The following is a 27,778-nucleotide window of genomic DNA, read 5'->3' on the forward strand; positions in this document are numbered from 1 at the left end:
AAAATGCCTTTGTGCAGTGGACTGACTTCATATGATTTGCATATAAGCCATACAAAAATTCCGTAGGGCCCTTAATGTCCTAAGCAAATATGGAGGAATTGTTAAAAGTAGAAGTATACAAAACACTGCAGTTGCATAATTGTAGTCTGACTTGTATAAAAACTGGCTACCATACTGATGAGCAGTGACTGTAAAAGGTGGTTTGGTTATAGCAGAGTCTGAATGCTTTCAACAGAAAGCCTTATATAGTGGAATGAAGTTCTAAACCTATCAACTGAAAATTAAGAAAACACCTGCCTGTTCAGCAGTTGCAAATTGTCCCAGAAAAGTGTACTTTTTAACTGTGTTGGCCACTACAAGGTAATGTGCATTTACAGAGATCATCCAGTAGAGAAATGTTCTAGTACAGGTCTGTAAACATAGCAGAGTGCAGCATTCTCTAAGGTGCAATATGCACAACACTACTTTTACTGTGCTGCTATGTTTAATCCATCATGCACAACACTGTGCATAAGTTTAAATAAAAAATGTTGTCTTCTGCTGCCTGTAAACATCAGAATGCATGAGTAGATAGACCTCTTAAATGCATTTTCTCCATGCCTTTGTACTTGCAAAATTTCTGCAGTAAGGTGCTTTATGTTTCAGTAGCTTTTAATAACCTAAAAGGAACAAAAGCAGCAAACAAAATAATAGAAGTTTAAAAATCACGTTGTGTCTCTAAATATGGCATAGAATGCTGTGGTATTCTGCACTGTTATGTACTGGATAATCAAGAGGCCAAAACATCCTTGTCCTAAGTGTATCTGGCCTTATTAGGCTCTTGACAATCCATTATTTATTCTCCAGTACCACCCACCCTTGAGTATACTGTTTTTTATTTGTGTTATAGTTTGGAGGAAGAGGTCTGTAATAATGGCTTAGTAGAAGTAATTTTCTCTGTCTGATTTAAATTCCCAAGCTGTACATACCATAGCTTTTTTGTATAGTTCTGAGTTGTAGAAATTACTGAGTTAAGCTGAAACCATAGTCACTAAAACAGTTGGTAAGAAAGAAAACAAAAAGTGTAGTAGGTTGCTACTAATGATTTGTGCAAACTATTTAGATTAGCTAATCTTGTTTGGTAAACCTTGACACAGCACAGTATGAACAAATTGGTATGTTATAGTTCTGTTAATGAAGAATGTGATTCTTGATCTTTGAACACAAATTATTAAGCATCATGGCATCATTTAGAATTGTTTTTCAACCGGATGTTTTTTTTTTTTGTGATATTTGATGGCATTCTTCAGAATTTGAAACTGTCTGCTTCGAAAGAGTAGATCACGGTAACTAAAGGTTAAAATTCTGTATACGGGTTTTGTATACTTCATTCCCAATCGCTGTAATGCACTTGGTGTTTACTTTTAATTTTCACTTCATGGCTCTCTTCTCTGTCTAGTGAGGAATCCTTTTAACATGAAGGCTTGGAAAGCTTTAATATTTATGGAAGCTGTAACACAAAAGTGCCAAATACCAGCAATTCAGTCTGATTGGCTTTTGCTGCTGTGGTGAAGCATTTGATTATGATAATTTTGAGCTGCTGCCTTAAACATCACAGCATTAATTTTTTCTTCAGTTTCTACTTCCAGTACAAGCTGTTAGTACACAAGAAGGTCTCACTGACTCCATGTTTTAGGGTTTAATAAAATTGCTTGAATTGGTCACATTTGGTGTACTTTGAGAAAATGGAATAAAACACAGTGTCCTTCATTTTACATAGTATTACCAAAGATGTAAAACTCAGGATATTTTCCCTTCTTCTAACAGGAGCTGACATGTCGAGAGGAGCTGCTTACACTTCTCTTATCGCTGTTACCTCTAGTTTGGAAGATTCGCGTGCAAGCTGAAAAAGCTGCAGGTATGTATGTGATACATGTGCATGATAAACAGGTGTGATTTTTATGCATTAGTATTAAAATGATTGTTCAGAGCTGAACATTGAGAGCTCTATCCCCTATGATTAACTATAAACACTGGCATTTCTTTACAGAAGTTTTTCACTTGCAGACCCTCTTATTATATATACTCTTTATAATCCAACCTGTTGATTCTAGTTCAAGGAACATTACAATAATTTAGAACAATGTAATTATCTGAGTTAACATCTGCTAATTAGTATTTAGTTCCTCAGTGCAGCTCTAAACTGAATTGCTGAATCCAGTAGCAAGACTTTTATTACTGCGTATGCCCAATGGTCTCTTTTAGTAGGCTTCTTTTTCTAATATTGATAATTTTTGAATGTGACCGATAACATGCTTAAGCAATAAAAAGAGTTATATTTACGACAACAGTGAGAAAAAGAGCATGTGGAATTGGGAATGTCATGCTGGAGGGCATTCATGAGGGCTGTGGTGTTAGTGTCACTCACTGAAAGCTATAACTCTGCTGAGGTCTTCTTTCAATTCCAGAGGCCAGTAATATAACTGATGTCTACCCCAGAGGTTGTAGATGGAACTCTGCGTGGGCATATTTATCAGATGCAGTTTGGCCTCTTTACGTTATGTATGTGTTTATTTAAGTTTGTTGACCAAAGTAGTAGATTGATCCAAAGTGGCCCCATGTCAGCCACAGCCCAGGAATTACAGAACAAAAATAAAAATCAGTTCAATATGTTATAAAAAGTGTAAATTAAATGCCTACACTGTAGATTGTAAATGTAAATAAGTGATGGAACTGAAGATGAGGGCATGTCCACATGTACAGACTAGTACAGTAGAGTATTGGAGAATATGCATGTATACATATGTACAAAAAAGCAAGGTGGAAGTTAGAGGGTGGTTAGCAACAGAGGATGTGATATGGATAACTGATGGTGGTAAGCTGTGAAGGGTGTGATGTTATGGGATGAAACTTTGGTGGGTTAGTATGGGGGGTGTGATGATGACTGAAGAAATGTAGGGTAATATGGATGAAGTAATAGGGTCGAGTGTAGTTGCAGAAGTGAGTATATGACGCATATGTATATGTATTGAAATGACTGGGTTTTGTTAGGTTATTGCTGAGGCAGAGAAGCATGTGCAGGTAGTTCTCTGTTTTAGGTAGTTCTGTGTGTTTATGTTATGGAGGTCAGGCAGTGAATCACATAGTTGGTGGTTTGATTTTAAGGGCAACTGTCTATTTTGTGTATTTTTTATTTTAAAATGATAAAATAATAATTACAAACATATAGTAACTTGAATTTGTCGCAGTTGGAGCCGTTCTTGGCAATCTCTGCAAGTGTTTATATATTCGAGTCAGAATGAATCTGTGATTAAAAAAAAAGTGACACCTTTTGAAAATCTTTTCAGCAAAGTGGTCTTTAGCAACAAATTGAGGGTATATGTATTCCTAAGCACTGCTGTATATTTCTTTTCCCTATTTTTGTCAGTGGGGTCATGCCAGTGAATTTGTTTCTAACTAGCCCATTTGTCTCATTTACCATTATCCTACCTGAAATCACAATGCCTTGACTGTGCAATCATAGTACACACAAAGGAACACATGAATTTACAGCAGACTATTGCGAGTTAAAGTACAGCATACTCTGCAGAGTCAAATGGCCTCCAAAATGGTTAATGTACAGATTATACACTATTAAAAAACAGGAAGAAAATGAAGTACAATAAATATATGCATGTATACACACACAAAATAATATCTAATTGTATATCAAAGACATATACATACACACACACACACACACACACACACACACACACACACACACACATATATCTCTATATGGGTTTATATTTATTGAATTACGCACCATTGAACCTGGGAACATCGAGACAAGAACACCAAAACTTGAAAACATTGCAAGAACTAACTTTCGTAATCCACATCATCGAAGGGAAGACAGGCAGCCTGTCTTCCGTTCAATGATGTAGATTACAATACTTACATCTTGCGATGTTTTAAGTTTCAATGTTTTCGTCTTGATGTTCCTGCGTTCGACGGAACAGTAATTTGATAAACTAATATAAACCCATTTATATATATATATATATATATATATATATATATATATATATATATATATATATGTATCTATATAATATAGATGTATGGGTTCCCTTTAGAATCTTGAAAAACTGAAATACCGAATTTCAGTTTACTGAGATTCTAATCCCGAATGCTCGGAATCGCGAAACACCAGAAGCGTGAAATTTGAAATCCCGAAGTTCGGAGCTTCTGGTGTTGCGGTGTATGAATGGATGTAAGTGCAGGTAAGTTTGTATGAGTGTGTAGGTTATGTGCTGTAGTGTATGTTAGTGTGTGTTTTGTTTGTGATGTGTGTGTGCAAGAGGCTGTGAAATGTGTGGGTGTGAGTTGCCTGTGTGTGTGTGTGTGATTGCGCGGTCTCGAAGTTAGAATATACAAGTAAGGGGGATGTGGAGGGCACAGCCCCCCACATGGGGGGTGCAGGGGGGCGAAGCCCCCCTACTTGTTTCTAGTGTAGGTTAGTTTTGTTTGTGTGTGGGGGCAGTTGTGTGTATGTGAGTGTGTGTATGTAAGTGTCGGGATTTTGAATTTCGCTGTTGTGGGCATTCGGGATTGTGGTGTTTTGGCTTTATGATTTTGATAGTCTGAAATTCGGTATTTCAGAATTTCGAGATTATAAAGTGAACCCATATAGATAGATATATATATATATATATATATATATATATATATATATATGTATATACCAAAGGGAAGACTGGTACTTGTGAGCAGCAAATCTGCTGGCTGAGAATCCTAAAAAACTGGAAAAAAGAACCATGCACTGTAGACAGTTTCAGTTGAGACTTCAGAGTAATCAAGCACTTGTAACTTGTTTAGAAGTAAAAACTTCTTTATTGAAAAAGAAATAGACAAGTGTTTTTTGCCCTTAAAAGAGCTTTGTTAGATCTGGAAAGCTGAAAACTGTTGTTTTCACTATGTGAATCTGTGCTTTATATATGTATGTATATATATATATATATATATCTATATATATATATATATATATATATATATATATATATATATATATACACACACACACACACACACACACACACACACACACACACACACACACACAGTGGATATAAAAAGTGTACACACCCCTGTTAAAATGCCAGGTTTTTGTGATATAAAAAATGAGACCACAATAAATAATTTCAAAACATTTCCTATCTTTAACGTGACCACCTGTACAATTCAATTGAAAAATAAATCTGTTGGGGGGAAAAAGATTAAAAATAAAAAAATGTACAATACGCTGGTTGCATAAGTGTGCACACCCTTAAACTAATACTTTGTTGTGTGTGCACACCCTTAAACTTAATACTTTGTTGAAGCATCTTTTGATTTAATTACAGCATTCAGCCTTTTTGGGTACACACCTGCCATCAATTAAAGAGACTCTGATTAACCCCAAATGAAGTTCAGCTGTCCTAGCTGGATTTTCCTGACATTTACTCAGTTGCTTGCTACAGCAAAAGCCATGGTTCGCAGAGAGCTTACAAAGCATCAAAGGGATCTCATTGTTGAAAGGTATCAGTCAGGAGAAGGGTACAAAAAAAATTCCACAGCATTGGATATACCATGGAACACAGTGAAGACAGTCATCAAAAAGTGGAGAAAATATGAGACAACAGTGATGTTGCAAAGAACTGGATGTCCCTCCAAAACTGATGAAAAGAAAAAATGAAAACTGATCAGGGAGGCTGCCAAGAGACCTACAGCAACACTGAAGGAGCTGCAGGAATTTCTGCAAGTAATGGTTATGTACTACATGTGACAACAATCTCCCGTATTCTCCTTATGTCTGGACTATGGGGTAGAGTTGGAAGACAGAAGACTTTTCTTACACAGAAAAACATATAGGCCTGGCTAAAATTTTGCAAAACAATACATCACGTCTCCCAAAAACATGTGGGAAAATGTGTTATGGTGTGATGAGACCAAGGTTGAACTTTTTGGCCACAATTCCAAAAGGTACATTTGGTACAAAAACAACACTTCGCATCACCAAAAGGACATCATCCCACGGTGAAGCATGATGGTGGCAGTATCGTGCTTTGGAGTTGCTTTTCTTCTGCTGGAACTGGGGCTTTAGTTAAGGTGGAGAGAATTATGAACAGTTCCAAATACCAGTCACTTTTGGCCCAAAACTTTCAGGCGTCTGCTAGAAAGATGAAGAGGAATTTCACCTTTCAACACGACAATGACCTCAAGCATACATCCAAATCAACAAAAGAATGGCTTCACCAGAAGAATATTAAAGTTTTAGAATGGCCCAGCCAGAGCCCAAACTGAAATCCAATAGAAAATCTATGTGGTGACCTTTAGAGGGCTGTGCACAAGAGATGCCCTCACAGTGTGACAGATCTGGAGTGTTTTTGCAAGGATGAGTGGGCAAATATTGCCAAGTCAAGATGTGCCATGCTGATAGACTCCTACTCAAGAAGACTGAATGCTGTAATTAAATCAAAATGTGCTTCAACAAAGTATTAGTTTAAGGGTGTGCTCACACAACAAAGTATCAGTTTAAGGGCGTGCACACTTGCACTACTAGCGCATTGTATGTTTTTTATTTTTTATATTTTTCCCCTAACAGATTTGTTTGTTTTTCAACTGAGTTGTATAGGTTATAGGTCACATTAAAGGTGGGGAAAGTTTTGAAATGATTTGTTGTGGCCTCGTTTTTTTATATCACGAAAAACAGGCATTTTAACAGGGTGTGTACACTTTTTATATCCACTGTAAATAAATATAAATATATTTATATGTGTGTGTTTGTGTGCACATGCATATGTGTGTGTGTGTGTGTGTGTGTGTGTGTGTGTGTGTGTGTGTGTGTGTATGTATGCACAACACACTCTATATATTTGAGCTGCATTTTTGTATTTTTATTCTTTTTTTTGCACTTGTCTGAAAGGCCCGGGATGTATTTGAAAAGGGTCTTCAGACCCGTACCCATACATTGGTTAACAAATGAAAATAAATATATAATGGGCCGAATTCCAAAAGACTTGCTGTCAGTGTAAGTGACCACCCTACATTGAGAGCAGATCCTTTGGAATCCAGTCCCCTGTTTAAGCCTGTTTGTAGGTAGGTCCTACACCAAAGTAAGTAACTTAACACTGAATGCAAGTCGTTCGAAATCAGGGCAGACTTAGACTGAGAGAAACTGTTTTGGAATCTGGAGCCATGAAAAAAATTGTTAGCTGTAGTTTCTTCGATCCCAAACCACTGAATACAGAGCCATTGAAATTATACAAATAGAGTGCTTTTGCCATCCTCTGTGCCCCATTTTTGGGTCTGAATCCCCAGTTTCTGCACATTGGTTAATACTCCATAACAATACAAGAGTAGGGTACAGCAAACCGTTTTCTTTTCTAATGGGGAATAAGCAACATGGACATAGTGCAAGGAGGATTTCTGTTGGAGATTGTACTTGAGACTATCTTGTGTCCAAGGCAAGAAAGGAAATGGAACATATGTTGGTGTGGGTTCCTGCATTCAAGTACAAGAGTAGATACTTCCTTGATTGACCAGTTAGTTCATTGAGGGTTCAGGTCCTGATCCTGGCCCTTAACTGTGAATATTCTGTTATTGATGTCTCTGTAATCGTTGCTTATTAGTATAAGCTCAGCCAAGGACTTGCCTGTTATCTTCAGACTTCTGTAGGAAGTTGACCCAACTTCATCTTGTTAGCCCTGATTTGATGCGTGAGATACTTATCACTTACATAGGAGCTGTGACTGACATCATAGTTGAAGGGAAGGGGGATTCTACAGTTGAGACTTTCAGGCTAAGGCTGAAATGTGAACATCTGTCTCCAAAGTAACCCAGGAAAGACCAGTTGGAGTTGAAGAATTTTATCTTGGTTTTGCCACAGTGGTTTAGTATACGTTTTTGTTATTAAATTTCTGAGATGTGTGACAAGAAGTGGAAAGAAGATTTTAGAATAACAACATAATTTCTTAAATTGAAGTGTCACATTACTGGCTGTGCTTTTTATTTGCCTCTGATAGAATAAAAACAAACAAAACTAGAAGTAGCAGAACCGAAGGACCAATTTGGTTGACAACAAATGCAGGAGCAACAAAACCCAAAGGATCCACCATAGCAGAGTATGAGTAAAATTAATCATACTCTGCCGTGGTGGATCCTTTGGGTGTTGTCGCTTATAGAATAAAAAGTTACAGTAAAATAAAGTTGTCAGGTTCCTACTGTCTTCCTATACATAGGTGTGAAGTGAGTGGTAAAACCAGAGTACAGTGAAGCCTTTTTTGGGGGGGAGGGTTGTTTTTCTGCTATTTCCATTTTTAGGCACTTTGCTGTATGGGGCTTTTAATTAGGAGATGCAAGTTGAGATTATTTTTCTGTTTGGGATTTTTTAAACACGGTACTGTCTTGTAGGCCAAGTGCTCATAAAGAAGTGTAGAAAAATAAAATTTACAGCAGTGCAAAAGGGTCACAGAATTGCTACCCTGTTACAAACTAGCCAGACTAACTTTATACCACCCCTCAGCCAATTTGAAATAGGAGTTGTATGCAGCATCTATGCGATTCAGAAGCATGCAGATTGGACATCAAAACCCTCATTTCAGAAATCAAGAGCTACTAACTAGATAGATGCTTCTGCTTAGCCATCAGGCATGCAGACATTCAAAACTCCACTAAGCAGGAAGTAGCAGCACATGTGCACACAATTCCACAGGCACACCGGGCACACACAAATGCTGATATTGCACACTAGTGAAAAAGATGTAAATGCTGACAATACAGATACAAATAGAGAACCCCAGCAGTACACATTCATATATCTGCCCACCTGTTTTAAAGAGTCCTCAGTGAAAGATAGAACAAAGCTGGTAGGAGTGGACCATGACTACAAAAGTGTCAGACTCTGTGTGCTGGATACATCCCACAGGTACGGTCAGCATGGACTTATGATGTTGCAGACCAGTGCTTTAGCCCGCAGAGTACAAAGGTCTAATGAGATAGATATGCAGGCCTTTACTGTGGAATGGGTGGTGATACTACAGCAGTGCACATTTTTCATGAATTGCATCCATCACCGCTGCTTATTGGGGGAAACAGTTTAGTCTGCAGTGTGCATTCCAGACATTTTTTAGATTTAGTAGTGAAGGCAGACAGCTGGATATTGTGAGTTGTGTGTACATGTGTAAACACACACGTGTGGAGGCCATGTCATGATTGCAAGTCTGTCACAGCATCATGAGTTTTGCTTAACAGGAGAAATACACTGCCTGTATGCTACGAGTGATGGGTCACTAAATGTCCCACCTGCAGCAGTGTAGCAGATGGCACCCTTTAGTTGCCTGAAGCATTTTTCTTGTCATTGCCAGGTCATGGAAGCTGTAAACTTTTTGCACACCTAAAATGTGCTGTGTACTGCCACAGAAGTATGTACTGGGACCTCTGTGCCCAGTGCTGTCATGAACACAAGGGGCATTGAAGCTTTGCTTGGTACAGTAGTGTTTTACACTGGCCTGGTGCTCATTCCTCTGCTGTAGCCATCAGTTTACTGGCAGCAAATGATATACTCCATAGTTTATGTATGGTACGTGGCTGAGTGCTCTTTTTATTTCTTTGCCTGTTAAAAGTATAGCATTCCTTAGTTTGGCTCCTTGACCATGTGATGTGTGGTAGTCTTTTTGTCCATAGCCTTATATCTGTGCTGCCATAGAGACTGCTCTTACTATGCACCATAGAAAAGTGCTACATGCTTAGGCATCTATAGTTGTTGTTGTTGTTTGTCTTTTGGCTTTTCCCGGTTAGAGGTCGCCACAGCGGAACTCTGGTCCTCTAATGATTGGCAGTAGATTTTCACAAATGCCGAGGTGCCAGCTCGACTTCCAACATTCAACAAAGGCACGCCCATTTACGCATGTCTTTTGAACACCCATCCAACTGCGGGGAGGACATGCAGACTCCACACAGAAGGCACTCCCCGCACTCCTGTTCATAAAAGGGATGCACAGCATGGCCTTGATATGCACCCTGGAAGTATGTCATACTGATAGTTGCCCAGGCACCCTTGAAGTAGTTATGCCCATGCTGTGTGCTTCTGCAGTTTCTCAGGCAACCATGATAATATTCATGGGTACACTTTTTCATGTGCATCCTGGAATCTGTCTCCAGTTTCCAAATTGCCCGGCCTTTTCTTTGATGTGTACTTCCTCTGTTTCATGGATGTGACTTCCTGACTGTCTATGGCACATTTCCTCTTTGTCTTGGAGAGCTGCAGATATAATTGAATGGTGCAGTGTGTTTATGCTTTACACATGAATCATTCCTGTCTGTGATGCACTGAGAGTGAAAGATTTGCAGTTCTGTGAATAGGGCATCCATCAGTCCTACATTTTAAGACATCCTCCATACCTCCTGGTATGCAGCGTTGAGTGACATCTAGTCTAGCTAATTATGCATGTGAAGTTTATTTTATATGATGCTTGTTAACCAGAGTATGGTCTGATATAAAACCCTTTTGAGCCCAAACCTGGGCCGTAAGACAGCACAAACGTACAAATATGCACTTTAGAATTGCGTTTAGGCACATACAAGTATTGCATATATCTTAGAATGAACAATTAAGAGAAAATAACTTCTGAACTTGAACAAGCTCTTTTTCTTTGAAGTTTGTTTATATTCTTAAATGCTTTTATTGTGCATAGACCTCTTGAAATAAAACTTTGTTGGAAGCTAAACATTTCAGTGTTTCACAGAATATTCAATTTTTTGTGTTTTTTTTTTTTTTTTAATTACACCAGGCATTCGATAGATTCAACACTGCTGACTGAATGTATGTGGAAAAATGCTTTGGCCAGTGAGTTTGACTTTGCAAACTAGCAAAGATGTTTTTAAAGATAATTAGTTTGTTTTCTTTTTAAAGCAACCTGACAAAGTTAAAACCTACATGCTTCCCTTTTCCTAGCAGTAGAGTTTGTTGGCAATAAATCTGAATTAATGTAAGTGAAGAACAGTGAATAGAATGGAGTAGTTTGATTCCTTTCAATTGAAGATTTGCATTTTGGTGTTTTTATGAATGTAATTGCTGTGAAGTTTGATCTGGTAGATGAAGTTTGCCTTTACTTTTTTTAAAAGGACCTGGTTCCTTCTCTCCACTTTCCACAGCTCCATTCTTCTTGCACTGTCCTTTAAACAAAAACGTTGATATTTTAAAAGAGACTGTAGAGTCCATTGTTGGTCCCGAGGATTTTAATTTTGTTGGAAGACAGATCTGACATTGAAGGCCTTCTGCAGCGGTGGTACTGCTTGGATTTTCTCTTCTGACAGCTCATTCTTAACTCAGAAGTTTTATGTCCTCTGACTGCTAAACTTAAGGAAACGTGTCTACCTTTTGGAACATATGATGTCATACATCAGGCTAGTAGCATGCACAACTCTTGCACTTTTGACCACCATAAATCAGTAAGCACACCTGTAAAGACAGGAATATAACATTTTCTATTAATCCAAGTTTACATGAAAATCCATCCACTGATACTGGAGGGGGGCTCATCCAATCACAGGGACAGCAGAATGGTAGTAAATGCCCACTATAAAAGCATCTCCTCACCACCGATGTAATAGTTGAGTGCACAGATTGATCATGTCTGAATTAAACGTTTCCAGATGAATATGAGCAAGCCAGTTTTGCTCCCTTATCTGTCCCAGTTCTTGATGACAGATATGTTGGATGTTCTTCATCTCACATTGCTGCAGTCCTTACTTATGGGTAGTCCGCTGTCCTCGGTCGTAGGCTGGGTCATGGCGCCTAGATCTGACATCAGAGCGTCAGGGTATAAAGCGCATGATCGACGTCATATCCTCAGTCTTTTGCCGCATGGTCCGATGCAGAAGCAGCGTTGCAAGTGCCGTTCGTCGCTCTGAAATTTTTCGGAGTTTCAGACCGATACCAAGTTGGGAATATTTTGTTTTTCTTGCCTCAGTTACTTACCGGATGTCAGAAAAAGTGAATAATTGTATTTCTTGTGGGAAACAGATACCGCATAGGGATTACCACCGCTTTGTATTCCTTGTTTGGGACCGGTGTCGGTTTTGTGCTAGGTTTAATAAGCGCACTATAAAGCGGAGGTTAGATTGCGCTAGGTTAGTCTTTGGCAAGAGGTGTAATTATAATATGCCGTCGGATGTTCCGCCTGCTTCTGAAGAAGCGCAAAGACAAATCTTTAAAGCCTAGGCAGGATGATTCGTCCGTTTCGGACGCTGGACCTTTAGAAGCTACAGCTGAACAGGTGGATCCGGCTGAAGTTTCTGTTGAATCCCAGGGGGAAACTTTGATTTTACAAGATGTGGCCTCTCAGGAGGCAGGTCAGGCTGAAGGGGCCTCTCAGGTTACTATTCTCCCTTCTATGCCTAAGGTGGTTAGGCCTTCTGCTACTGTTTCTAAGGCTCCTTCTAAGGGCAGGTCTGTTTTGCCTTCCTCTGGTGTCAGTTCTGGTTCTTCAGGGTCTGTGCCTAAAAGCACATGCTTAAAATGGCAGAGGATTTGATTACTTTAATTAGAGGTTCTATGCCCTCCTGATAAGAGGCCCAGGATGGAGCCAGAGTTGGAAAGTTTGGAGCAGGCCTCAGATGATTCAGAGTCTTCTGCTGAAGACATTCAAGATTTCCTCCTTATTCTGATTCTGATGCAGAGGATTCCACTACTTCTGCTTCTCCTCCAGAGGATTTTTCATTTTCAGAAACTCTGCATTCCATGAGGGAGCATTTTAAGTGGGAGGAACAGGATTACTCTGATTCACGGAAGAGGCTTAGGGAGTTCTTGTTTTTACCACAGACCGGACAGGTATTACAGGGTGCCTGAGGCTCATAAATATCTGTATAAGACTCCTAGGGCGGACCCAGAAACTATTAGTCAGGGGCCTAAGGGTGTTAGAGCCTCTGTTGTTAAGAATCCGGTTCCTCTGGATAAGGAAGCTAGAGCTTTGGATAGATGGGGTAAGAAGGTGTATACCTCTTCTACTTTAGCAATGAGAGCTTTGAACTGCCAGTTTCATATGTTGAAGTATCAGAATTTCCTCCTTTCTCAGCTAAGATCTAAAGTGGATGCTTTGACAGAGGGCATAGAGTGTAAAGAATTGCAGGATTTAGTGCATGTTTCTGAACAGGTGGGTAAGCACTCTTTGCAATGTGGTTTTGATGCTTTACAGGCTTCTTCTAGGGTGGCTGCCACTGGTTCAGTTATTCGTAGGCACGCCTGGCTTAAGGATCAGAATTTGTCTGAGCACGTTAAGTCTAGAATTCTGGATGCACCTTTACAGTCTGAAGTTTTGTTTGGTCCTCCTGTGGAGTCTGTCTTAAAGAAAATGGAAGACAAGGCTAAGTCTATGCAGACTGTTAAAGATTTTTTACAGGTACAACCTCCAAAGTTTAGTAGAAATTGGCCTACTAAGGGGTGGTTCTTCTGATTCTCAGTCTAGGGGTAGATCTAGGCGTGGTAGGGCCAGAGCTCAGAGTACCTTCAGGCCGAGACAATGGAGTTCGCCTGCTCAATCTGCTGGTGAGGGCAGGGGCCAGTCCTTTCGTAAACAGGCCCAATGACCTGCATTTTCTGCTGCCAGATTCTTCTTGCCTGGCAGCTCCTCTGGGAGGAATGTTGGCTCTTTTCAAGCAAAATTGGCATTTAGTCACCCAGGACAAATGGGTATTGGACATTATAAACCGAGGTTACAAGTTCTATTTCCACACCATGCCTCCTTTCAAGGGCATGCCAGACGTCCCTCCTCGGCAAAGGATAGAGGCTCACAGACAAATTTCTTTACTTCTTCAAATAGGAGCTATACAGCCAGTTCCTCTGTCAGAAGTGGGCCTAGGATTTTATTCTCGCCTGTTTCTTGTTCCAAAGAAAGGGAACACGTGGAGACCAATTTTGGAATTATCTATCCTCAACACTTACCTGGACATTCCAAAGTTCAAGATGCTGACTTTACAACAACTTTTACCTCTGTTGGGAAAAGATCACTGGATGGTTACTCTGGATCTCAAAGAGGCTTACCTTCATGTTCCTATCAGGCCCAGTTGCAGGAGGTACCTGTGTTTTCGGGCTGGAAATTTACATTATCAGTTCTCTGCATTGCCCTTTGGCTTATCTACTGCCCAGAGTGTTCACAAGGTTCTGGCTCCAGTGATAGCATTTTTCAGACTAAGAGGAATACAGATTTATCCTTATTTGGACGACTGCCTGATTATTGCACAAGAAAAGGACGAACTTCTTCATCATCTACAGTATGTGATGGCAGTGTTAAGATGCCTAGGGTATTCTGTGAACGAAACAAAGTCCAGTCTAGTACCCTCTCAGGACATGTGCTTTCTGGGTGTGAGACTGAATACAGCTTCCCAGATGGCCTTTTTGACCCCGGACAAACAAAGAAGCCTTTCTCTTTATTTCCAGCAAATGTCTCTACGGTCCAGGCTGACTGCAAGGACAGTCCTTCAAGCCTTGGGGTTCATGGCATCTTGTATTCTGGTGCTTCCCAATGCCAAATTGCATATGAGGAAGCTTCAATGGTATCTCAAAAATGTGTGGTACATCAACAAGCAGGGGGGAACCCATTCTTACCCTCTTTGCAGGCAAGCGATGATTCTGTGGGAAACTGCTCTCAATCTGCACCTCAATCTTCAGGCAAGGTTTCTACCAGGAGCACAGAACTCCTTAGCAGATGTATTGAGCAGACAAATAGTGGATCCTCACGAGTGGAAATTGGATCCTCATGTATTTCAACAGTTGACAGTGTTATGGGGAACTCCAGACATAGATCTGTTCGCTTCTCCACTAAATTAACAGTTGCCAAAGTTTTGCACAAAAATGTTTCATCACACAGCTTGGAAGGTGGACGCTCTATCATTCAGTTGGAACAATCTGCATGTATATGCCTTTCCACCTCTGCCTCTTCTTTCCAAGGTACTTTTGAAGGCCAGACAAGACAAGCCAACCATGATTTTGATAGCACCGGATTGGCCTCGACAACACTGGTACCCACTACTGAGGAGTTTAGTACGAGAACCTCCATGGCCTCTGCCTTTGATTCCGCACCTTTTGTCACAAGAGGACAGTCACTTCCTCAATGTCAAGATTCAGTCTCTGCATCTAACAGCCTGGCATATTCTGTTTTAGACTCTGGAAGGTCTCAGCTTCCACAACAAGTTTTGAATGTTATTTTGGAGGCCAGGAGGCCTAGTACCAGGAAAGTTGATAAATGGAGGAGATTTTTTATTTGGAGCAAAGGAAAGGACCTTGATGTCTCCAAACCTGATTTAAGTGTTGCTCTTCAATATCTTACTGAACTATTGGACAAGGGTTTGTCTTTCTTCTCAATAAAGGTTCATGCTGCAGCCAGTTCTGCTCACTATGATTGTGACCCTCCTTTATTCTCTCATCCTTGGTTTAAGCAATTTCTTAGAGGGGCAAAAAATATAAGACCCCCACGTAGAGCTCCTACTCCTGCTTGGGATCTCAATTTTGTGTTGGAAAAACTAACTCTACAACCTTTTGAGCCTGCAGCTACTGCCGAGTTAAAGTATTTGTCATGGAAAACTGCTTTTTTGTTGGCCATTACCTCTGCGAGAAGGGTTTCTGAATTACAGGCCCTCATGGCAGTGGAGCCTTTCCTGATTTTTCATAAGGATAGGGTATCTTTGCGTACTAATCCTTCCTTTATGCCTAAAGTGGTTTCTAGTGTGGCCTTAAATCAAACTATTCATTTGCCTACTTTTTATGCAAACCCCCAAAATAAAGGGGATAAACTTTTGCATACTTTGGATATTCACAGGAAGTTGCGTTATTATTTGAGCAGAACCAAGGAGTTCAGACAGTCTCAGCAATTGTTTGTTTCTTTTGCTTTGGGTTCACAGGGTAAACCTGTTTCAACACAAACTATTTCTAAATGGATTGGGTTTTGTATTTCTTTCTGTTATTCCCATCATGGTAAGGAGATTCCTGCTGGAATCAGGCCTCATTCCACTAGGGCTACTGCTACTTCTACGGCCTTTCTAAGGGGGGTAGCTACAAAAGACATTTTGGAGGCAGCTTCTTGGAGTTCAGTGCATACCTTTTCTAAACATTACCACCTTCCTCATTATTCTAAGTCTAGGGCTGGATTTGCCACTGCAATTTTACAGGGCATTTTAGCGCCCCTAATGCTTTATGATTTTTACCATCCTCCCTTTCTGCTTTGGGATTCTACCCATAAGTAAGGACTGCAGCAATGTGAGATGAAGAACATAGTACAGTTTTGTACCTACCATAAATGTAGATGTTCAAGATCCACATTGCTGCAGTCCAACTCCCTCCTTCCCCACTGTAGTTTGACTTGGTGCTATGCTTTAGATGATGGTTGTTGTTGGGCATGTTTTTGGGAGGTATTCTGTTTTTGGCTGTGGCCTTTCTGGTTTGGTCTTCTGACATCTGGGGCAAGAAAAGACTGAGGATATGACGTCGATCATGCGCCTTTATACCCTGACGCTCTGATGTCAGATCTAGGCGCCCATGACCGACGTCAGCCTAATACTTTGGTATTCGGGCCGACCGAGGACAGCGGACTACTCATAAGTAAGGACTGCAGCAATGTGGATCTTCGAACATCTACATTTATGGTAGGTACAAAACTGTACTATACTTGGTAAGAGGTACATCTGGAATTCTCCTTGGTGCCAGATGTTTGACCTCATCACAGATTCCATTACACTTCAAAGAGATGTTGGTAGTTATCATAGACTTAAAACTGGAGAATGTCATTTGCTTAAGTACTACAGCACCTAATATTGAAACTGAACATTGTAGTGCATGTATATATATATGAAGGTCACTGTTACTGTGGCTTGTTTGTCAGGTGAGTCTTTTGTATGTCTTTGCCTCCCACTCCTATCTCAGTGATCAGGATTCTTTGAACTTCTGAATACAATAGAAACTTTATGAGAAAATGAATGACTGTACGTATCGGAGCAAAGTGTCATTATTTTTACTGCTGAAGTAGCCTTTAGGCTGTATGGATGGTTTCCCTCCCTAGGAAACAACAACAGGCCAGCTTCACAAACTCGAGCTGCCCTTCACACCTGCACTGTGACTGCTTATTGGCCAGCCTCAATGTGGGTAATCAACAGTCAGAGTGAATATTTCTTCAATTCTTTCTTGCCATCTTGAAAAGTATTATCTCTTGGGCTTCACAGGAGCAGCAGATGGCTAAGGGCTTTGTTTCTGGCAGATAAATCTCTGTTGGGGAACCCATATGCAGAAATTGTTGCCCTTTAAAGAAAAATATATTTAATTTTGTTTTCTGACTTAAAGAGATATTTTCCCTTTAAAAAATAGAGTATTTTTTTACTGATGTCGGATGTTTCTTGACAGGGACCACTGTTTATAGATGCATGTGTTTATTTAGCTAATTTGGGGCCAATTCTAATTAAATATATGTTTTGCTTTTGTAAATTTTTAAACCTGTGGCTAAAAGGTTTATTTTGGGACAGGCAAGAATATCTTTTTTGATTGTGTAGTGCTTATGCTCACTTTGTGACATTGTGACAATCTACCTGCCTTTTTTTTCCTTTACTTTAGTAAAAGGAGTGCTGATAGTGAAATTGCATGCAGCTAATGCTTTTGCTTTGTAAAGGGACTGAGACAAGAAGTGTGAGTGCAAGTGTGTTGCTTGTGTATACTAGGTGACAACTTACATTCCAACTCTCTTGCTGTAGTAAAGCTTACTGCTTTTGGCTTCTCTTCCTTGTTTACAGAATGGATACTTGCACTGCGCCTGCTCGTTCCACTCTTGTCCCTAAAAAGAAATAATACCCTGTCAAAGAGCCTTTACCATTACCTTAGGCTCAGTCTTCACGTCAGCCAATAGTAGGTGACTCTGCAGTGGCCATTGGCTATTCCTAAGAACACTCACTTACCTTTACAGTTTCTGTGTATTATTTCAGCCACCATGAATCAGGGGTCAGCCACATCTTCAGCTTTTCTAGTATCCATCCTCTTTAAGGTTGGGAGACACGGGATATCAGAGGCAAGAGATGATTAAAACAGTCAAATGTCCTTCTTTCGAGTAAGCCTTCTACAGGAGCTCCTGTAAAGAAAAACAAATTATTAAACATTGTTTATTTCAATATGTAATTACAGTTAAAAAGATGATTTTCCTACCTTATGCTTTACAGGCTGTGAAATCATTATAGTTGACCATTCCCTATAAGAAATACCTGAGGAAACAGTATTTGATGATTCTGATTTTTTTTAGCTCTGGGGCTTATTCCCTGAAGATTCACAAGTCCAGTTTTCTGACTGTAGTGAAAATTCTAATTTCTTTCCTCATGTATAGGACATTTCTTTTAATCAGATCATAGCCAGGATGAATGATTTTTTTTTTGGGAACAAATTGTTTCCCCCTGAACTGAGGAAGTACTATGATTTCTTACAAATCGATGTTCTCAATCCTCACCTATTCCTCCTAGTCTGCTAGCCTTGCAGGATGTATTAAATGCTGCCTGTAAGCATCCTAATACCCACCCATCATATCCTAAAAAAAACAGGTAAGATGTATAAAGTTCCTCAGACTGAGAAGTTTTTCTTCTGAGGTGAGAACCAGCAGCCTTACCTACTATTTCTTCTGCTGGGAACAGATTGATATCGAACATCTGATGATAAGGAAGGTAAGACATTAGACCGTCTTGGTAAATGTTTTCCTGTTCCACTTTATCTTTCAGAATCCTCAGTTATAAGGGCTGTATGTGGAAGTTTAAGCCTTGTTGTGTGGATAGTCTGAAGAAGCTGGTGCTTCACTTCTTACTTTTAAATCACCGTTTCTACTGTGTCCCAGGTATCTGAACATGCTTTGAAGAGTGTGTGCGGTTGTGCAGGTACTGTCTAGGGCCACTGCTATTGCTACATTGTTGAGAAGATATGCTCGGTACGTAACCAAAAGTTTGACAAAGTGAAGCCTGAAATCTTAGATTCTGTCTTAGACAATGAGGTATTATTTGGCTCATCCTGCTTCCCAAGTTCTGAAACGATTTGATGAAAGTGGAAAATAATTCAGGGAGTTTATAAGATTTTTCATGTCCCATGAAACAAATCTTATAGGTTTCCCTCTTTCACAAAAAAAAAGTCTAACAAGCAAACTTTAGTCCTTTTCCAGCAAACAAAGCACAAAAACAAAATGACTGGATAGGAATAACAAGAAACTGGAGTCATTTTGGAAAAAGAGACAGACTTGACAGTACAGGATGAGTATGCTAGAATTCTCCCTTTCCTCCATCCAGTGTTTGTGCAAATCTGTTCCACAAACTGGTCCTTGACATCCCCCTTTGGCAAAAGATTGTCTCACACTCTTAGGTGTTCAAAGTGGTGATGGAGGGTAACCGATGGCACTGGATACAAAAACCTGCTTTCAAGGGAAATCCTTCTCAACCTCTGAATCAAACAGAATATTTTCCTCAGAATTCCAGAATGTTTCTGATATCCGAGAAAGAGGTTTCTTTGAGACCAGTACTAGATCTTTCCTGTCTAAACCTGTATGTGAAAGTACCAAAATTCAAAATGTTGACCCTGCAGAACCTTTTACCCCTCATTCTTCCTACGAATTTCATGGTGACACTGAAGTCTAAACTTAAAAGGGTGCTTACTGCTGTTATTCCCATAGCCAGCCACAGGCTTCAGGAAATATCTAAGCTTCTCTGGTTTTGGGTCACATTATCAGTCCTTTAATTATCTTGAATATTTCCTGAGCTTCTCCAATCAGTCACAGAGATATGCAAGCAAATTTCTAAGGATACTGGTGTTCATGGATCTCATGATTCTTGTGATTCCTGTAACAAGGTTACATACACAAAAGATGCAGTGGTCTAATAAAAAAAAAACACATATGGACCCAGCATTTACATTCTCCGTAACATCAAATTCCAGTTTTGGTCTTTCAAAAATCAGAACTGCATTGGTGGAAACAACAGATTTATTTGATTGAATCTTCTTTCTAACTTCAGACCCCAAACAATCACATGCTTCGAATTTTTGCTTGGGAGCAGTTTCAATATAGATAAAAGTACAACACCTGTGGAGTCATTCAGACAGACCAAAGGACATCAGCATAAAAACCTTAAAATATTTCCATGTCATACAGTTTCCTGGATGTCTAGAAATGATTACAGGCAGTACCCAGTCATGTGTTATATAATCAAGTGGGAAGATAAAAGGTTGTACCCCCTATGCAAGCTGGCTATGATTGCTTGAGAGTTAGCTGTTCATCATTTTTTAACCCTGCAAGCATCTTACATTCTGTCAGATGAAAACATAGTGGCAGACAAGCTGAACAAGAGCATGACCAGAATAAACCCTCATGAATGGAAATTGAATGAGAGATCCTTCCAGGAACTGATCCATTTGTGGGAAACTCCTCAAACAGATCTGCTCACCTCCTTTCAAAACAGACAACTTAAAAACTTTTGCTTCAGGTCTCCTTGCAGGCAAGCCTGGAAAATAGATGCATTTTCATTCCATTAGAAGTTAATGTTCCATTACAGTTTTCCACCCTTTCCACTGATATCCAGGGTAATTCTGATTTCCCCAAAAAATTATTGTGGTGGCTCCCTTTTTGCGTAGGTCACATTGGTCTCCCTTTTTATGGAAATGGCCAAGGACAGTTACCACAAACTTCCTCACAGACTGGATTTGCTCTCACAAGACAGGGGGAGTTTCGATACACCCCAGTCTCACTCAACTTCAGCCAATTGCCTGGATGATTCAGTTGTAATACCTTTATGACACTTACTCCATGAGGATGTGCAGCAAGCACTAAAGGAGGCAAGAAAGACTGCTACTAGACAATGATATATTGGAAAATGAAAGCCGTCAGGGATTTTGTCCCACTGGGCTCAAATGTTTGAGTTGCTTTTCTCTGGCCTCTTTTATTTCTCTGTAAAGGTTCATCTTGCAGCCATTTCACCATGCCTGCCCATGGATCATCCTCTTTCTTCTCTCTGCTTGTGGTAAAACAGTTTCTGAAAAAGGTTTTAAATCTGAGACCTCCCTGTAAACAGGTTGCTCATCCTTGGGATTTCATCTTTATGCTGGAGAAGTTAACCATGACACCTTTTGAACATGCTCATCAAGCTGATTTAAGGTTCTTGACTTGGAAAACTGTACTTGATGTCCTTCAAGGATGCATCTGCAGTCTTTACAAATGGGTTGTCCTGTCGTCAGGCAGCCCTTCGGTCGGCCGGATTCCAAAGTCTGGGTCTGGCTTCGGCTGGTGTCGCACTTCACCCGACGTCATTGCGGCAGTTATTCGGGTATAAAGGCATCAGCCGACGCCATTTTCCTCAGTCTTTCTTGCTGCGTGGCGCCCGAAGCAGAAGCTGTTCGCAAGTGCCGGTCGGTCAGATCCAGAGATTACTACTACCGAATACTACTTCGAAGACTTCTATAAAGCTAAGTACCCCGTTGGGGACTCTTTCTTGCCTCAGCCGATGTCAGAGAAAGTTAATAACTGTTTATCTTGTGGGAAACAAATACCTCATAAAGATTTCCACTCCTATTGCATACATTGTTTAGGCCCAGACCACGACGTAGCATCTTGTCTAGCCTGTGCTTCTTTTAACCGGCGGACGCTTAGACGTCGATCGGACTTTGCTGAACAGATTTTCGGCTCCGATTTTGCCTACATTATGCCGTCGGATCCTCCGACTACGCAAATAACCAAGAAACGCAAAGAAAAGGACCGACACTTGCGGTCCACGGTTTCGGCCGAAACCGCGGTTAAGCAAACCACGAGTGTCTCGGTTTCGGCCGAAGCCGAGCAAGCGGTTCTTTCTTCAGCCGATAACGTGCCTTCTACCGAGGCCTCTTCTAACCTGGTAGAAACGGCTTCTGAAATCCAACCTTCTGTTGCGGTTTCACAGGATTTATCAGACTCCATCCCCCTGGATATTTCTACCCCTGCACGTGGAGCTGCTAGGCCTCCTCCAGCTATGTCTATTAAGGCCTTTGCCAGGGCTAAAGCAGCCAAAGCATCAAAACCTGTGCCTGCCAAGCCCCCCTCTCACAGGCCCAGCACCAGCTCCCATATGCTTTCTTTGGCTGAGGATCTCATCTCTTTAATTCGTGGAGCCCAGCCTCACCCAGACAGGGCCACTCTCCCTCCTCCAGAAAAGAGGCCTAGAGCAGAGCCCCCTGAGCCAGTAACCACAGATGATTCCTCTGATGACTCAGAACATACAGACCCTCCTGAGGCTTCTTATTCTCCTTATGAAGACTCTGATGCTGAGGAGTCCATCCCTTCAGCCTCTCCTCCTGAGGAATTTTCCTTTGGGGAAACTTTGCATGCTATGAGGGAACATTTTCAGTGGCAGGGCCAAGATTTCTCAGACTCTAGAAAAAGGCTTAGGACCTTTCTACATTTGCCACAGCATAGGCCTTTAGCTATACCTCCAGTTCTTTCTGTTGTTGATGATGCATTTAATGATGCTTGCACTGCTCCTGATACTTTACCTCCGGCTCCTGCTAAGCCCGATAGGTACTACAGGGTCCCGGACACTCATCACCACTTATATAAGGCTCCTTTTGCAGATCCAGAGACTATCTCCCAGGGTCCAAAAGCTGTAGCAGCTACTTCTTCTAAAAAACCCCTCCCCTCTGAAAGGGAATCCAGGTCCTTAGGGAGATGGGGTAAAAAAGTTTACACCTCTGCTACTTTGTCAGCCAGAGCTTTGAACTGCCAATTTCATATGATTCAATATCAAGAGTTTATGCTTGACCAGTTGACTAAAAAGCTGTCCTCTGAAGAATCTTTAGATAAAAGTATGTTCAAGAAATGGTACATAACATACAGCAGGTTAGTAACCATTCTTTAAAATGTGGCTATGATGCACTGGAGGCTTCCTTTAGATCAGCCATGACTGGCACAGTTATCAGGAGGCATGCATGGTTGAAAGAACAGGCATTACCAGACCATGTCAAATCTAAGCTTTTGGATGCACCTATGGACAAGGTCAATTTATTTGGTTCCCCTGCACAGCAGGTACTAAAAAGATGGAAGAGAAAGCAAAATCTGTGCAAACAGTGAAAGATTTCTTGCAAGTTCAACCTCAAGGTTTAGCAGGAACTGGCCCTCCAAGAATTGGTCCTTTCCAGACTCCTTTAAGGCTCAAAGAGGCTGGAATAGGCCCTAGAGGCAGAAACCAATCCAGGGGTGCCTACAGGGGTCGCCAGTGGCAGGGTAACAACCAACGAGGCACGGATACAGCCACCACCACTACAACAACTCAATCACAGTGACTTGGCGGTGGCACCGCCTACCAGGGAACAACTAGAAGCACCTTTAGGCGGAAAGCTAACCTTATTTTCAAGAAACTGGCACTGCATTACAAGAGAAAAATGGATTTTGCAAACTATAGACCAAGGTTACAGATTCCATTTCCATACTCTACCAGGAAAGAGAGGAATGCCGAACCTACCACCTACTCAAAGGACAGAAGCTCTAAAACAAATTTATTTTATTTTATTTTATTTTACATTTGTTGACCGGGAAAGTCCGACTGGACACATGTCCATTTTCAGCGGAGGCCCGGGGAGAAAAGCTCCAATAGTACATAGTAGGTTACAAAAAGTTCCAATAGTACATAGTAGGTTACAACAATGTTTGACAGCTAACATACGATTGTAGTTATGCACTAAATACCCAGGGAAGAAAAAAAAAAGTTACATTAGTATGTACAATAACAATTATAAAGAGAAAAACAAAGCATCATATAGTTAGTATACACAGGTAAGAAAAAGTTACATTAGGATGTACAGTGAACAATTATTATAAGAAACAAACCTACAAGTAGTTAGTTTCAGGGGAGAGATGGCTTGAGGCCTAGGAGGATAGTAATTTCACTGAGGAGGTTGAGGGGAGCTATGGGTTAGTCTGGATTAGAACATTGGCAAAGCCAGTGGGATTTGAAGTGGTGGAGAGGCCATTTCAAAGTATTTAGGAGGTTGATTCGTGAGACTAGGTGGAAGAGAGTTCCATATTTTACCCACTGTGTTTGAAAACAGAGAGTCACCTCCTGAGTTACAGGATTTGATTGTCTGTGCGAGTAATCTGTGAGATGATCTTAGTCTATTTAGGTTGGTATAAGAATTATTCCAGACAGGCCGGGAGTGTTTTCAGGTTGAGAGTATTTTGTAAGCAATAATAAGTTGCTTCTGTAGAAGTAGATTTGGTAGTTCTATCCAACCTAGGTTCTGAAGATTAGTACAGTGATGAGTTTTGTAGGGCAGGCCTGTGGCAAATCTTGCAATATGATTATAACAACAAGAGAGTTTAGATAGATCCGATTTGTTGGGATTTGTAAGTATGGGAGAGGCATACAAGAGGGTAGAAAGGGGATGGGCGAGCAATGGCAACTTTAGCCGTGGGGTCAGAAAGATTTTATTCTATAAAGGGACCCCAGTTTCTTATTAACAGTTTTGATAGTTTGGTTGATGTGCACATCAAATCTGAGTTTGTTGTCAATGGTAACCCCTAATAGCTTGGTATGAGGGTCGGGGGTGATGGTGGTTCCATTGTTGGATTGTACACAAAAGGGAAAAGTTGGTGTTTTATGGGTAGGATGGAAGAGTAGCATTTTCGTTTTTTTTGGATTAAGGAATTATTAAAAATGAGAGCTGTGGAAAAGGTACCATCTATGGAGCAAGGGAAGGGATTTTACTCCAGACTCTTCCTGGTACCAAGAAAAGAAAACAAATGGAGGCCTATTCTAGATCTGTCCGCTTTAAACACATTCCTCATTGTTCCAAAATTCAAAATGCTGACCCTACAGCAGCTTCTTCCCATGCTGGGCAAGGAGTCTTGGCTGGTAACTCTAGATCTCAAGGAGGCATACCTGCACGTCCCCATAAGACCAATTTGCAGAAGATACCTCAGATTTCTTGCAGGATCAGAGCATTATCAATTCTCAGCATTGCCCTTTGGCTTATCTACTGTGCCCAGAGTGTTCACGAAATGCCTGGCATCAGTAATCGCTCATTGCAGACTTCAGGGATTCAAATCTATCCCTACCTGGACGACTGCCTGATACAAGCGGACAACAAAAACAAACTAACAGAAGACTTACAAAGTGTCATCTACCTGCTGCAAGCCCTGGGATATACAGTCAATACAAAAAAGTCAAGGCTGATTCCATCCCAAAGAATAACCTTTCTGGGTGCAGAACTGGACACATCAAAACAAATGGCATTTCTAACTACAGAAAAGAAAGAGCAACTTCCTCTCTACTTCTTGGCATTAACAAAGCAGAACCATTTAACTGCAAGAAAAGTGCTACAAGCTCTAGGCTTCATGGCATCCTGCATAATACTGGTCCCTCATGCCAGGCTGCATATGAGAAAGCTACAGTGGTACCTAAAGAATTTGTGGTCCCAGCACCAGCACAGCCTAGAAACCAAAATTCCAATGATCCCATGCCTGAAGCAAGAGTTCCTATGGTGGGCTCAGGCCTGCCAATCAAACACAGGATTGCCCTTCTGCAAAAGTCAACCAAGACAAACCATCACGACAGATGCCTCAGACCTCGGTTGGGGGCACACATGATGGGCAAGTGCATTCAAGGCCTATGGACTCAAGACCAGCTGCATCTGCACATAAATCTAAAAGAAATGATGGCAGTAAAATTGGCAATCCAGGCATTCAGACCTTTTCTCCAAGAAGGCCAGTTGATGATAAGGACAGACAACACCACAGTTATGTGCTACATCAACAAACAGGGAGGCACACACTCATACCCTCTATGCCGGCTGGCACTGGACCTATGGGATGTGGCTCTGAGCTACAACATTCAGTTACAGGCAATTTATGTACCAGGGAAGGAAAACATTCTAGCAGACATATTAAACAGAACTACAACAGATGCCCACGAATGGATGCTGCATCCGGACATCTTCAAAACCATCACAAGAGAATGGGGATTACCACAAATAGACTTGTTTGCATCCCCATTCAATCATCAGTTGAAGAAATTCTGCACAAGGACTTACCACCCACTTGCTTGGAAGGTGGACTCCCTATCTTTCAGTTGGCAAAGCCTGACAGCAAACGCCTTCCCTCCACTTCCTTTGATGCACAAGGTGCTTCTGAAGATCAAAGAGGAACGTCCGAGGATCATTCTGATAGCCCCAGACTGGCCAAGACAACACTGGTATCCACTGCTGAGGAGCATGTCCCGGGAACAAATATGGACACTGCCCCTGATTCCATTACTGCTAACACAGAACAACTACAACATCCTGCATCCAAACCTAAAAACTCTGCAGCTAACTGCCTGGAACATTACATAACAGCAATTAACCCAAATTTATCCCAAAGGGTTAAAGACATAATCCTGGAGGCTCGTAGACCTTCAACAAGAAAGAATTATGCAGCAAAATGGAAAAGATATCTCATCTGGAGTACTGCAAAAGGACAAGATGTGACACTGGTGAACATAGCCAACATCCTGGAGTACTTGGCGGAGCTCTTCCATACAGGCCTGTCCTACTCTTCCATCAAGATACATGCATCAGCTATTTCAGCAGAATACAGCTTGGATCCTCCTGTCTTCTCGCATCCTCTGCTCAGACAGTTTCTGAGAGGAATTAAAAATGTGAAACCTCCCAGGAAACCTCCATTGCCAGCATGGGACTTGAACTTTGTGCTAGAAAAACTCTTCCTCCTTTCGAACCAGCAGCAACAGCAGAATTACAATACTTATCCTGGAAGACTGCTTTCCTGCTGGCAATAACTTCAGCAAGAAGGGTCTCTGAACTACAGGCATTAATGGCAGTGCAACCCTTCCTAATCTTCCATCAAGATAGAGTGCCCATGAGAACAAATCCTACATTTATGCCTAAGGTGGTATCCAGAGTATCTTTAAATCAGGCTATCCACCTTCCTACATTCTTCCCCAGCCCACAGAACAGGGGAGAAAGGCTCTTACATACCTTGGATGTACACAGACAATTACGCTACTACCTGGACAGGACAAAAAACAATAGAAAAACTGACCAGCTTCTGGTAGCATATGCAGCAGGAAAGGAAGGAAAACCAATTTCTAAACAGACAATCTCCAAATGGATAGGAAATTGCATTAGATTTTGTTACTCCTACCATGGAAAGAAAACTCCAGAGAACATCAGGCCTCACTCCACAAGGGCTACAGCCACTACCACAGCTTTCTTATGAGGAGTGGCTACCAAGGACATTATAGAGGCTGCTACTTGGACCTCCGTGCATACATTTGCCAAGCATTATAACTTACCTCTATACTCTAGATCCCGTGCTGGTTTTGCCACTGCTGTTTTGCAAGGGATCCTAACTACACCATAATCTCTTCTCATTTCCTCCTCCCTAGTTTAGCTATGGTATTCTACCCATTTGTAAAGACTGCAGATGCATCCTTGAAGGACATAGTACAGTTTTGTACCTACCATAAATGTAGATGTCCGAGAGGAATGCATCTGCAGTCAGGATTACCCACCCTCCTTCCCCTCTGAGGTACTCCTAGGGTATTTGCCAATCTTCAGCTAGCTTGGGGATCTATTATGGTGTATTTGTTTGTATATATGTACATACATGCTTATTTTATGTGTTTGCTCTCTACTATTTGGAAACTTTGGCATTTATCCAAATTTAGCCATCCAAGAGGGCACCTGGCATCTGGGGCAAGAAACACTGAGGAAAATGGCGTCGGCTGATGCCTTTATACCCGAATAACTGCCGCAATGACG

At 41.0% G+C, this 27,778-nt stretch overlaps 1 protein-coding gene across 1 annotated transcript in view; it reads left to right on the plus strand.

The window, feature by feature from the left end:
• Positions 1 to 27,778, plus strand: part of LYST (lysosomal trafficking regulator) — a 3,825,950-nt gene that overhangs the window by 347,845 nt on the left and 3,450,327 nt on the right. The window contains exon 3 of the mRNA XM_044075805.1: positions 1,807 to 1,897. Coding sequence (XP_043931740.1) covers positions 1,807 to 1,897 — 91 coding nt within the window. The remainder of the gene's footprint in view (positions 1 to 1,806; positions 1,898 to 27,778) is intronic.

The sequence above is a fragment of the Protopterus annectens genome, chromosome 1.part1 (genome assembly GCF_019279795.1).
Source record: "Protopterus annectens isolate FY-2018-M chromosome 1.part1, PAN1.0, whole genome shotgun sequence".
Classification (NCBI taxonomy): Eukaryota; Metazoa; Chordata; order Ceratodontiformes; family Protopteridae; genus Protopterus; species Protopterus annectens.